The sequence below is a fragment of the Gymnogyps californianus genome, chromosome 29 (assembly GCF_018139145.2).
Source record: "Gymnogyps californianus isolate 813 chromosome 29, ASM1813914v2, whole genome shotgun sequence".
Classification (NCBI taxonomy): domain Eukaryota; kingdom Metazoa; phylum Chordata; class Aves; order Accipitriformes; family Cathartidae; genus Gymnogyps; species Gymnogyps californianus.
The window spans coordinates 554,154-566,849 of NC_059499.1; the positions used below are offsets into that span (position 1 = coordinate 554,154).

A 12,696-nucleotide genomic window follows, 5' to 3' on the forward strand; every position below is an offset into this window, starting at 1 on the left:
CCTCGAAAAGCTCCGGGAGCCTCCCTCTCTCCGGCCCCGCTCACCGGCCATTCCCCTCCCTCTCTGCGCCTCCGCTTCCCGCTTCTCCCTGCACAGAGATGGGATTTCCCTGCCCCGAATAGATCCCCACCCAGGGTTTCCTCTGCTTGGTGCAGGTTATTTTGGAGGGGCTTTTCAGCCCCAGGGCCTGCATCCCTCCGCAGATACAGCAGGTCCCTTCGCAGGCAGGCAACGAGACCCCGAACCCTCCCACCGGCCTCCTGGCAACGCCGGCCAGAGAAACGCAGCTTCCCCTTGGCCGGGGCTGCCGGTGCACCAGAGCCCTGCATGCAGATCAGCCCCGCGCCCGCCGCTCTTCGTACCGAGCATGCTGGATTTGAGCTGCTCGTTCCGGGGAGCTGTGGCTCCTCGTGCTGTGCCCAGCACCCGCCGCTGAGCCGGGAACGTTGAGCCCTCCAAGGAGGAGGGGGGGGGGGGGAAATAAATCCCCAAAAATGGGGGGTTTGAAAGCGTCGATCCCGCTCACGCTTCAACACTCCACCTCCTGAACGGTGGCTGCATCCAACTGCGGCGTGGACGCCTCTGCTGGCATTTACTCCCATGGCCTGAGCCTGAGCCACCTCCAGCCCTCCTCGTGCCAGCGGGACGCCGTCAGGTCAGTTGGGGATGTTTTCCCAAACTTGCTTTTCCTTTCTCCACCTCTCTCCGTCTCCCAGGTCTCATCTGCAGCGCTCGGGGGAGCCCGTGGCGTAACCTGGTGGGTGTTTGCTGTAGGTCCCTGCATGGACCTGGCACTCGCCTCCATCACCCGCCCCGGCTCTCCCGGCTGAAGAGCTCGTCGGCGTTTAAAGCCCGATGCCCGCAGCCGCTTTCCGATAGCCCCTCCGCACGTGCCCCTCCGGCAGCACGCTGGGGGCAAAACCCCACCGCGCACGGGGAGGGGTCTTGCATCCAGGGAGGGAATTTGGGGGGAATTTCAGGCAAAGCAGGCAGCGAGGCCGTGGCAGGGCAGGCAGCGTGTCCAGCACAAAGCTCCCTTTGAGCCCCCGCAGAGAGGCCCCGACTGTCCCTGCCGCCAATGAGCAGGAGCTGCCGGGGAGGGGACCCTTTGGCCGCCTTCCACCGCCGTGGCCCAGGAGAAGAGCGGCGGCGGCGGCGAGGCCGAGACCCCCGGCCCCGTGGTGGCGAGGAGGGGGCTCCGCAGGGCGGCTGGAGGAAGGGACGCTTCCGCACGGCATCACCCACTGTCCCACCAGCGCTCCTCGCCGGCTCCGCTCTCCCTCTCCCGGCTCCACGCAGGGTGGTGGGAGGTGTCTCCGGACGCTTTTTTGGGTTGTTTTGGGTTTTTTTTCCTTTTTCTCCCCCCCCACCCCGCTAAACTACTGGGTGAGTTTTGGGCTGGGAGGTGGGTGGGGACACTCAGGACTCCCCTCGTGCTGCTGGGCTGCTTTCCCTGGGCCGTGCCTCAGTTTCCCCACTGGGGAAACCCTTCCCCAACCTCCGAGTTCGGTGTCCTGCTTTGTCCTGGCCCTGAGCTGGGCCAGGGCTCGGGGTGGGGGGCCTGCGGGGTGTCCGTGGGGCTTTTCCCCCTCCCTGGTGACCTGGTCCTAAGCCTGCATCCACCAGGGACATCCCCAGAATGGGTACATGGGGTCGGGAGCCTCCATGGGGAGGGGGGATGCGGTGGGGCAGGGGACGAGGGCAGGATCTGGCTCTTTGCTGCCAGCCCCCACCCATGGCTCCTCATCGTGCTCACCTCATCCCGGGCCTGGGGGGCCTGACCCCGCTTAGACCCCCCCCGACCCCCCCGCACCCCCCGCCGTGGCTCTCTGGAAGGGTCAAACGGGGAGCAGGCTTTGCTAATGGCATCCCTGGAAAAAGCCGCTGACCTGAGCCGAGAGCCAACCCGGGGGGGTGGCTGTCCTGGCTCCTGCGGCCCCGTCCCCATCACCCAGCGGGCTCTGTCCCGTCTCCACAGGCCATGGGCTGTGGCCCGGCACCCCACACCTCTAGCCCCGAGCGCCTCGGCCCCGCCATGCTGACGATAAAGCTGCCGCAGATCTTCAGGGTCCATCAGGTGCCTCGGGTACGTGTGGCCGGGTAACGGCGGGGCTTTGCCCCCAGGTTTCTCCCCCCCTCCAATTCCCTCATCCGAGGTGGAAAATCACCCGGGCTCCCCACCCAACCTTGCTCCAGCTGGTGAGACACTCCCAGCCCATCCTGCCTCAGTTTCCCCACCTACCACGAGGACAGAGCGGATCCCTGGGGCTGTCCCACTCCCCGTGGCGTGTCCCCTGACCAGCTCCGCTGTCCCCACAGATCTTCTGGGAGGATGGGATCATGTCGGGGTACCGGCACCCCAAGAGCTCAGCCCTTGACTGCGTCCTCAGCTCCTTCCAGATGACGAACGAGACAGTCAACATCTGGACACACTTCCTACCGACCTGGTGGGGACGGGGACAGGGAGAGACGTGAGGACGTGAATAGGAATGGCGATGGCAGGGGGGATACAGGATAGAGACAGGAATGGGGATGGAGATGGGGATGGGGACAGGGACAAGGATGGGAATGACGAAAGGAGGGAGATGGGAATGGGGACAGAGATAGGTGTGGAGATGGGGACGGGGATGGGGATGAGGAGGGGATGGAGATGGGGATGGGGACGAAGAAAGGATGGAGACGGGGACAAGGATGGGGACGGAGCTCACCCCAATATATGCCGTGCCCGCAGGTATTTCGTGTGGCGCTTCCTGGTGCTCTCATCCTCCCTGGACTTCTGCCAGGAGCCCTACCACTGGCCCCTGCTCATCTACCTGCTCCTCGTCTGCCTCTACCCCTTCGCCTCCAGCTGCGCCCACACTTTCAGCTCCATGTCGGCGCGCGCCCGCCACATCTGCTACTTCTGCGACTATGGAGCCCTCAGCCTCTACAGCCTGGGTGAGCCGCTGCAGAGGGGGACTGGCACAGGGGTGGGGAAGGAGACGGGGATGGGGACAGGGACGGGGAGCCACCGGCCCCGTGATGCTGCGTTTCTCTTGCAGGCTGTGCGTTCGCCTATGGTGCCTACGCAATGCCAGACCACTGGGTCAGCGGCGTTTGGCACCATTACTTTGTCCCCGCGGCTGCTTTTAACTCCTTTGTCTGCACCGGCCTCTCCTGCTACTCCCGGTACGTTTTGGGTAAAAAAACCAGCATTGCAGCTGGACGGAAACTGGGGCTGGAGGTTTCCTCCTTCTCAGCTTTGGGGTCCTGCAGAGTGTCTCGGGGGGGAGACACTCCCCGAGTGTCCCCCCGCTCCTCGGGGGGAGGAATGTTGGTTCACGCAGTGGGTCTGGCCCAAAGGGTCCTCTCTTTGGGGGGCTGACAGGGGTCCCTGCGTCCCGTCCCCCCCCCATTCCCCCGTCACAGCTTCCCTGAGCTGGAGCGTCCCCGGCTGAGCAAGGTGCTGCGGACGGCGGCTTTCGTGTACCCCTTCCTCTACGACAACATCCCGCTCTTCTACCGGGTGAGTCGGGGTGTCCCAGGGCAGGGGGCAGTTGCCACCACCACGGGGGTCCCAGGGTGCTGCCGGGGGTGGTCCCCGCCTCTTGCTCACCCGCCTCCCCACAGCTCCTCTGCTGCGCCTGGAGTAACTGCGCCTGGAACGAGGCTGTGGCCGGGTACTGCTACCACCTCCTCTTCGCACTGCTCACCGGCTTCCTCTTCGCATCCCACCTGCCTGAGCGCCTGGCACCTGGCCGGTTCGACTACATTGGTAAGCAGCAGCCCCCAGTGCCTCCCAGTGCTTCCCAGTGCCGCGACTCCAGTCCCCTGCCCCTAAAGCAACGCCTTGCAGCAGGAGCTGGGCAAGGAGTCCCAGCACCCAGGGGTGACATTGGGCTCTCACCCCGCCAGGACACAGCCACCAGCTCTTCCACATCTGTGCCGTGCTGGGCACCCACTTCCAGCTGGAGGCCATCCTCTGTGACGTGTGCTCGCGCCGGGCCTGGCTGCGGAGCCGCCTGCCCACCCCCGGCCTCCCCGGTACCTTTGGCACTGCCGGACTGGCCCTTTTGGGCAACGCCGCCATCATCGGCGCCTTCACCGCTGCCTTGCCCCAGGCGCCTGGCAGCTCTGCCAGTCCTCCAAGCGTCCCCACCGAGGCTGGGCGCTGTAGGGACCCGTGACAGTGCGGGGGCGAGTGGCTGGGCTGCAGGGGCTGCGGGGACCCAGACATCCTGGCACCCCCGGAGCTCCCCCTCCAAAGTGTGGGGAGAAGAGGGTGAGGGGCTCAGATGCCTGGGTCCTGCTGTTGGGTGTCTTGGGGTGCCATAAGATGAAGCGTGTGTCGTCGTCCCCCCACCACCCTGGTCCCTCTGCAGCCAGCCAAGCTGCCCTCCTGCCCCGTGCCTCAGTTTCCCCACCTTTTAAATATGGCTAATCGTACTCACCACTGCAGGGAGGGCACCGTAGCGCACTTATGCTGCACCTAACCCATGTAGCAGCCCCGCACGGAGGCACCCAGCCTCAGCCGCAGGACGTGGGACCCCCAAATCCATGGATCACCGCACCGGCCCGTTTCCCGGCAGGTTCAGTGCAATAACCCTGGGGACCCGTGTCTGTCTCTGTGTGTGTGTGTGTGTGTGTGCGCGTGTGTGCGCGTACACGCACATGTATGTGTGTAGCCAGGATTGTCACAGCCCAGCAGGGCTGAGATGCAGTACTGGTGGCCCTGACGTGACGTGCACAGCTCCAAGACAGCGCGCGTGGCCCCGCTGCAGCACGGCCGTCGCTCAGCGTCAGGCGCTGGGTGCCTGGGGGCAGCCGAGGGCTGTGGGGCCTGGGGCTGGAGGCAGAGCCGAGGGATTTGGGCTCGAGGCGAGGGTGCAGAGGGCTGGCAAAGGGCTCAGGGCCTGGCATGGAGTTGGCCCCAGTGCCCTGGCCGAGCCAGGCAGCGCGGGCCGGGGGGGTCCTGTGCTGTGGGAGCCCGGGAGCTGTGGCCGGGGCCGTACAGGAGATGAATTTGGGGTGGGGGAGATATGTCACCCCGTGTGGGGACCCAGCAGGAACATTGCAAGTGGTTCAGGGGAGGGATGGGAGAGACGGCAGCCCCCAGCAGAAGGCACACGCATGTGAGGGGGTGTGTGTGTGCGCGCGCTGGGTGTGCAGGAAGGGATGAGGCCAGGCAGAGCACCGTGCACGGGACTAAGGTCCCAACCTCCCCCCAATTCCCCCCCCGCCCCCAACCCCGGCCTTAATGACATGGTGGTTTGCTAAGGAAACCCTGCTGCTGGGAAGGGCGCAGGGCGCTGGGGCACATGGAGCAGCCCCGCTGCCCCCTAACAACCCCATGCTTGGGACAAGCAGCTTTAAATTAAACTGGAATAACGGTGGTGCAAGCGCTGGGCTCATCATTGCCAGGGAGAGGCACCGGATGGTGACGGACACCGCTCTGCCCTGGAACCTTTGGGTGTTGGGAGAGGGAGGAAGAGGCCGGGGGTCCTCAGCCTCGTGGGGACGACATGGGGTACTGCCACTGCGGTCTCACACCCATCCCACACCCGCAGAATAGGAAGGAGCTGGCTACACCATTTGTGCATTTATTTCTTTCCACGGTTAACAGGAAGGGCTGGAAAAGGAGGGCTGCTCAGGCGGGGTGGGCGCTCTGAGCTCAGAGCCGGCACCTGCGGGGCCGCAGCACGGCTGGGGGGGCGGTGGGGGCTAGACGGGGCCATAGAAACGCCGGTACGCCTCCTGGAAGCCGATGTGGTCGGCCAGCTCATCGCAGTCGGGGTTGAGCTCGCACACCTCGCGTTTGGCCTCCAGCGGGTCCCACACGACACCGTAGACGCTGCTGGGGACAGAGGAGGGCTGCAGGGGACGTCGGAGGGTCCCCGGCCCCGTGGGGGCTGGAGGCGCCCGGGGAAGGGCCCGGCCCCTCCCGAAAATAGGATTTCATCGCGCGTGCTGGATGGGGAATGTGTGCACCCCTCCGTGTCACCCGGGGGGGGGACACGCGGTCCCCGGCACGACGGGATCAAGCGCTACCTGTCATAGATGTAATTCCTCTTGTGTCTCCGCACCACCTCGGCGCTGGCGCGTTTGGAGACGAAGGCTGCGGGACATAGCCGGGGGGGGGGGGTCAGGGAGAGCCGGGTGTCATCCCCCCCCCGCCCCCCGTCCCCTGTCCCCGGGGCAGCAGGGACAAATCCGGCCGCGGGCACTCACCTTCGGAGCTGGGCGAGTCATCCGCGCTGACGGAGCGGTCAGCAGCTGAGGGAGGGCGCGGGGCGGTCAGTGGGCTCGGGAAGGCCCCCGTGCAGGCTGCGCCTTCACCCTGCTCCTCCTTTTGGGGGCTCTCATCCCCCCCGCTCCGCTCTGACCCCTCACCCAGACACGCCCCCCCCCCAAAATCCAGCAAAGGGGGTCCTGATCCCCGTCCCCCTGCTCCAGCCCTGCACCCCGGGGCTCAGCAAATCTCTCTCCAAGCCTCTTTGCTCCCTCCAGCTCACAGCAAAACCCTTCCTGGGGTACGGTCCCGTCCCGTCCCCCAAGTTCCCGTCCCTGTCACCCCCTCCCCGGACACCCCGTACCTCTGCGGCAGAGGCCAAGGGCGAGGAGGGCCAGGAGGGTCACCAGGATGAGGGGCTTCATGGTGCCTCTCCGCGCCGGCGCCGTGCTTGGTGCAGCCCCCGGTCCCCGAGCGGCTTTATAGGGTGCCGCGACCGCCGCCGAGGAGGGGCCCGGCGGCCCTGCCAGGGCTATTTCCAGCGCATCCGCCGGGGCCCGGAGCCGCCAGCACAGGCGGCAATTGTGGTTTGGGGTGAACTCGGTTCCCCCCGTGACCGGCCAGAGCCCACAGGCAGGGAGGGAAACGCCGGCCCCCGGGGACCAGTCGAGATTTGCTGGTGGGCCCGGCCTGGCAGCACCCAGTCCCCCAGTCTGGGTGATGGGGCACTGGTGGGACTCCTTCGCTGTAGTCCCCACTCACTGACTGGTCTGTCCCAGTTCCCGCTGCTGGATCCCAGCAGGGTTGCTGCCACGCTCGAAGAGTTTCCTGCCAAAACCCGCGGGGGTTTTCCTCTCCGCGCAGGGGACTCGTTGGCCAACGTTTGCCTCGGGGACCAGCGCGTGCTCCTTCCGTGGCATCGTCGTCACAGCCCGTGGCCACCACCCAGGAGGAGCGGGCGAGCGGGCGCCCCTCGCCCTCCGTCTCCTCGCAGCTCTCCCATGCCGCATCCCAGGGGCAGGTGCCACGTGCCAGGCAGCGCCTCTTCCCACAAAGAGGACCTCAGAAAGAGGTCCAGCACCTCTTAAAATCCCCAAACAGGGCTCCGCAAGAACAAAAAGCCTGCTGCTGGGTGCGGTTCAGGCACCGAGCAGAGGTGAAGGGGAGCGGAGCAGCCGGAGAAGCGGAATCTCTTGTTCCTCCATCCTTTTACTTCCTACTCTCCGCAAGACCCCAGCAGCGCTCAGGGTGCTCCCCCACCTCCGGAGTTTGCTCCCGTTCAGCTCCAGGAGGGCTCCGAGCAGCGGGAGCTCCCAGGGCCGCCTGGGGTGACATTCCTCTTTGGGATCCTGACCACTTTCCAGACTTTCAGATCCTATAAATCCCAGCCCTGTCTTGAAAAGCGGAACCGGAGGCTTTGGGGCGGAGGGGGAGAGAAACGCTGAAGCCAGGGCCTTTGTCAAACAAACCCATAAACTACAGAGTACGCGGGCCAAGCGCAGACAGCGGGAGCCAAGACCGGGAGAACAACAGCTCCAATTTATTTAGATTATAATGCAGCGAGGGAAGGCTTGTTTACGACAGAAGGAAAATATGCCGAAGTCAGTCAATCGCAGGCTCCGGCTGCCACTAATTGAAAACAGAGGTTTGTGCTCGGTGGAAATCGCCACCGTCGTTCCCAGAATTTGTCTTTCCCCACCACGCAGGGCGCAGCCTCTGCTTGGGACAGCACGCACTAACAGCCGAAGAGCACAACAAGCGAGGAGGACGACAAGTGACCGGAGAACCTGCTGCCCTTGGTGGATCCGGTGTCTGTTGGAAAGAGACTCGCAAGCAGTCCTTGTCAGGCTCAGTAAGACTCTCCTCCTTATCTGCCCGGCCCAGAGGAACAACTTTTTCTTCATTTTGAAGATACACCTCACTTGCAGAGCTTCGCTAACGCCCCGGCAGGCAGACTCCGGCCAGTCCCTGCTTCCCTAGCTGGCAAACTTCCGATGAGATGGTAAAGAACAACTCCAGATGGGTAAAACCAAACCCAGTTTGGTTCCAGAAGTCAACACGGAGGTTTCACAGGAAAACATTACATCCCTTTGCCACGAGCCCACAAAGTCGAGGCAGGGCCATTCTAACCTCTGCTCGTCTCCACACACACACACACACACACACATCCCCCGGATCCTTCCTACTGCGGTCCTCAGCGCGTATCTGCTGGGAGGGGAGCAGGCTTGGAAAATAACCGGAAAAAAAGAATAAATGGCAACGAGGAACTCGATGTGATAAGGCGGCTGCTGACGCGTCCGTTCCGATGGGTCACGGGCGGAGAATCGTTTAAAGATACTGAAAACGAACACTGCAAAACGGCGGCAAAAGAGTCCGACGTGGCTATTTGAGCTCCAAGCTGTACAAAACGCCATGGCAGCGCTGAGCCGGCTGCCGGCTTCGTGCGCTACAGCTCCCTGTAGCTCCCTCATTCCCGTGCACAGCACGGCCTCTGTGCATAAGGCACCAATTTTTCTCTAACGCACATCCGAAATACCTTCAAGGCCACAAATTTGGCTTTAGTAAGCTGGAATCACACCCGTCAGAGCGCCGAAGAAGCGCGTGAGTGTACAGACACGCTCTGGCTATCAGATCTGTAGGATTCTCCTCCCTGTCGAGCTGAGCGGGGAATAGGAAATGGTCATCTATTTCCAAAGATCCTTCTATGTTCTTTTTTATTTCTTCACAAACTTTGATCAAATTGTGCAAGTCCGGCAGCTTTTCAGTCCAACCGCAAGTTTCTCCTGGCCTGACAAGACGAACGCGAGTTTGCGTGGCTGGTATCCGCCACGCGCAGAGTCCCACTTCCCACCGCGGCGTCAGCGCTTCCGAGAGGAGGGTAAAATCCTCCCCGCGAAACGTGCAGGATCTCCCCGCGTCCTCACTGGGGCTCCTTGAACGTCATGATGAGTTCTCGTTGCTCTTTACTAATTGCCTGGAAGGAAAACAACCACCGCCGAACTCAGCAAAGTGCTTTTCTCCACAGATGCCAGCGTTCAGGACACAAAGCAGGCCGATATAAAAACAGAGCGTCACATACGCTGCCGTCCTCAGCACGTACGGAATACAACCCCCTAACCTCACCCACAGCAACGTCCCACCCAGCGCACAGGGAAAAACACCCAAGACCTCCAAGTGAAAAGGCCCGGGGCCTCCTAGGCCAATTTCAGCTCCTGGCGAGGCCTTTGATAAGCGGAGGGCTTAAATATAGTGCAGCCGTTTGCTAGTCAAGCCACAGAATAGTGTTTCTTTCAGGCTGACGCTGCAAAGAGGAGGGGGTTTTATTTGTTTATTTTTTTATTTTTACCTGCCAGGCCTGTTTGCGAGCTTGTATCAGCTGCTGGAGCTCTGCAATCCTATCCCTCCCCGCGAGCACAGACTCCGCCACCTTCCTGTTCTCCTCCTCTTTCTCCTTTAGGACTTTCCGCAAGTACGACCTGTGCTTAAGGAGGTACGGCACCATAGCGCTGCGAACGTCCTCTTCCGGGATCCCGCTGGGACGCCTTGGGAACAAACCGGGATGTGAAGCAACCAGAGAGCAACAACCTTGCACGGCAGTTAGTCTCGCGCGCCTCAGTTGGAAGCTGAGCTGCCGCCGTAACGTATCAGCTCACCGACGCCAGCGATTTACCTCTGGCACCGGGTGCCCGAGGACAGCTAGAACGTGCGCGTCTAACGGGCACCCCATTGCGTAGCCACACGCGAAGGAACGGGAGGCTTCCTTCCCCAAAGCCTGCCGTTAGCTGAGGCCGGGAGGCAGGCAGGATGTAATTAACTTCCCCAAACGCAGAAACAAGAAACGGCGAGGATGCTTTTGATTAAAAGACCCAGCCTGCCTTTAGGGCGAACAAAAGGCAGCGCGTACAACTTCCAGTGCCGCTGAGTGCCTGAGCAAGGCACGCCAACAAGAAGCGTTGATGTGAGCCCTGCTATTAAACAGGAGCTGTGGCTAAAACATGCCATCAGCCTTTTGGATTACTGAGAATTGAGTTTACCTCCCCTCTGGTCTCAGCGGCACTAACCTCCTCCTTGTGCTGAGGAAGCATAGATAGATACCTGACCTAGAGAAGCATAGATAAAACTTATTTTTCGGCTGTTTTAGATGCAATGACATTGCCGTTAAGATACGTGAGGTTTAAAAAATTCCCTTGCAGCACGGGCCTACAGGCCACATCAACATGACCCAAACATCACACGGGACCTGACTTTTGCCCTTGAAGGAACATGCCCCCCCCCCCACGCTCCCCAGACTGCCTTCCGCAAGACTATCCATACCACGCAGGCTCTTCCTGGTTCTTTGCCTCCTCCACGATCTTATCCAGTGAATTAAAGAGCACCTCCAGATTCCCTTCATCCTTTACCTCCTGGATCTCCTCCTGTGAAGGAAGGACGCCACAGAGATTCAGCAGGACCAAACTGAACTGACAGGGGCATCACTCTGCTGGCGAGCCCTCGCTTTTCCCTGGATGAAGGCTACCTCCTGGAATCACCAGGTATTGAGTCACCATCCCTAAAGGTATTTAACAGATGTGTAGATGTGGCGCTTCGGGACATGGTTTAGGGGTGGAGTTGGCAGTGTTAGGTTTACGGTTGGACTCGATGATCATAAGGGTCTTTTCCAAGCTAAATGATTCTATGATTCTACAGCTTTTTCTGGGGAAGACGAGGTCTGGAAGAATCTCTGGGGAGCAGTCTTAACTTTCTGCTTTTGCCATTCAAGGAATGTATTTGCTACCCTTAATATCAACGCGTTCAGCGCTTTCACACCGAGGCCTGAAGCCCCTCCGAAGGCACGCACATCCCCGGGCCCCTGCCTCCCCTTTCACCTTGATGGACGTCTGCAGCTGGGATATAAACTGATCGTAAATGCTCCTGGTCATCTCGGGCTGTAGTTTGTAGAAGCAGCGGTAGCAGTTTGCAAACCTCTGGTAGCTGCAAAACCGGAGGGGCAAGGGTGTCACTGCCAGGGGCCGGGGCCTCCTCGCCGCAGGGCTCGGCCAGGCCCCGGCCCTCACAGAGCGGCCCGCCCTGGCGACACCCCGCTCCCCGCCTCACCTCCCGGCTGCCACCAGCTTCTCCAGAAAGGTGTCCACCACGGTGGTGAAGACCTGGGCGCGGCCCGGCGCCGCCGGGACGGGTGAGCCGCCATCGCCGCCCGCCGCCGCCTCCTCCTCAGCGCCGCTCCGCGCCGCCGCCATGTCCAGCCGCCCAACGGCCCCGCCGCCGCCGCCCATTGGCCGCCGCCACCGCGCGGCGCCGCTGCCATTGGTGGTTGCGTGGGGGGGGCCCGCCCATGCCGACTGCGCATGCGGGGAGGGGCGCCCTCCACCCCTCCGCGAAGAGGCGCGCGAGGATGTGCCCTCAGGGAGGCCGCGACGGCCGGGGGGGCGGAGCCGCGACGGCCGGGGGGGCGGAGCCGCGACGGCCGGGGGGCGGAGCCGCGACGGCCGGAGGGGCGGAGCCGCGACGGCGGGGGGGCGGAGCCGCGACGGCCGGGGGGGGCGGAGCCGCGACGGCCGGGGGGGCGGAGCCGCGACGGCCGGGGGGGGCGGAGCCGCGACGGCCGGGGGGGGGGGGGGGGGGGGGGCGGAGCTCACCCCCGGGACTTTTTTTTTTTAAGCGTTTAAAAAAAAAAAAAGGTAATAAAAGTTACAGGGGGCTGAAATGCTTCATCTGCCACATCACGGCAGGAAACAGGGAGCTAGCCCCTGAAGCAGAGTGATAAATATAATAAACCGTCCTTCCCTTGAGATCCCCGTGGAAACGCCCACCCGAGTCCGCTCACAGTCCGACATATTCTCGATCATTTAATGAAATAAAACGATCAAGCCTGAAGAATTCAAGGGGGGGGGAAGAATAATCCAAGTTCAGCACAGAAAGCAAGGGAAAAGCAACAGATCTCATACAGCATTTTCCTTTGACAAGATAATGTTGTAACAGCTAACCAGAACTAGCCACGGTTTGTAAAGGAGGATCTGGGCTTGCAGCTAATCTACGGTTTCAGGTACTGCATGTGCTTTAGCCCCCTTTTTGTCTGGCTTGTTCAGCTTTGTGCGCAGTCACTGTCATTGTTTTTTCTGGCAGTCTCAGCTGGTCAGGTCCCTCCTAGTGCTACTCAGAAGGCAAAGCGTTAAAACCAAGAAAGCATCGTTGTGAAATGACAGAAACTGGCAGACTCCGCAAGCGCGCTCACTGAGACTAACACGCTTTTAAACTCCGGCATCAAACTGAAGGTCTCTGAAGGTTATTAGTTGTCAAGAACTTCGCTGGTTAAGAGAGGAATATTAAGCTTGAGAGTGTCTCCCTACCTTCGTGCTGCCTGCCCCTTCCACGACACACACTGAGACTTACCCTGGTAATCAGCAGAAGCTGATTACTATTCTTTTAATATTGGTATTACTACCACCTTTGTGTGAAAATGGGGCTACCATACGCTCGGGATACTTCCT

The 12,696-nt window shown here is 61.7% G+C and overlaps 3 protein-coding genes across 3 annotated transcripts; 1 reads left to right on the top strand and 2 right to left on the bottom strand.

Annotated features, from left to right (window-relative positions):
* Positions 1-2,035: 2,035 nt before the first annotated feature.
* PAQR6 (progestin and adipoQ receptor family member 6) lies at positions 2,036-4,166 on the top strand. Its single transcript, XM_050912180.1, has 7 exons — positions 2,036-2,086; positions 2,320-2,447; positions 2,732-2,937; positions 3,042-3,168; positions 3,409-3,505; positions 3,610-3,754; positions 3,895-4,166. The coding sequence occupies exons 1-7, from the start codon at positions 2,036-2,038 to the stop codon at positions 4,164-4,166; spliced, it is 1,026 nt and encodes a 341-aa protein (XP_050768137.1).
* Positions 4,167-5,700: 1,534 nt separating this feature from the next.
* On the bottom strand, positions 5,701-7,128 carry BGLAP (bone gamma-carboxyglutamate protein). Its single transcript, XM_050912181.1, has 5 exons — positions 6,971-7,128; positions 6,573-6,898; positions 6,208-6,252; positions 6,028-6,094; positions 5,701-5,833 (listed from the first exon to the last, which is right to left on the bottom strand). The coding sequence occupies exons 1-5, from the start codon at positions 7,126-7,128 to the stop codon at positions 5,701-5,703; spliced, it is 729 nt and encodes a 242-aa protein (XP_050768138.1).
* Positions 7,129-7,722: 594 nt separating this feature from the next.
* PMF1 (polyamine modulated factor 1) lies at positions 7,723-12,042 on the bottom strand. Its single transcript, XM_050912183.1, has 6 exons — positions 12,019-12,042; positions 11,303-11,415; positions 11,074-11,179; positions 10,523-10,623; positions 9,555-9,750; positions 7,723-9,182 (listed from the first exon to the last, which is right to left on the bottom strand). Exons 1-6 carry the CDS (start codon positions 12,040-12,042, stop codon positions 9,129-9,131), a joined length of 594 nt encoding a protein of 197 aa, XP_050768140.1. The 3' UTR covers positions 7,723-9,128.
* Between the last annotated feature and the right edge of the window lie 654 nt (positions 12,043-12,696).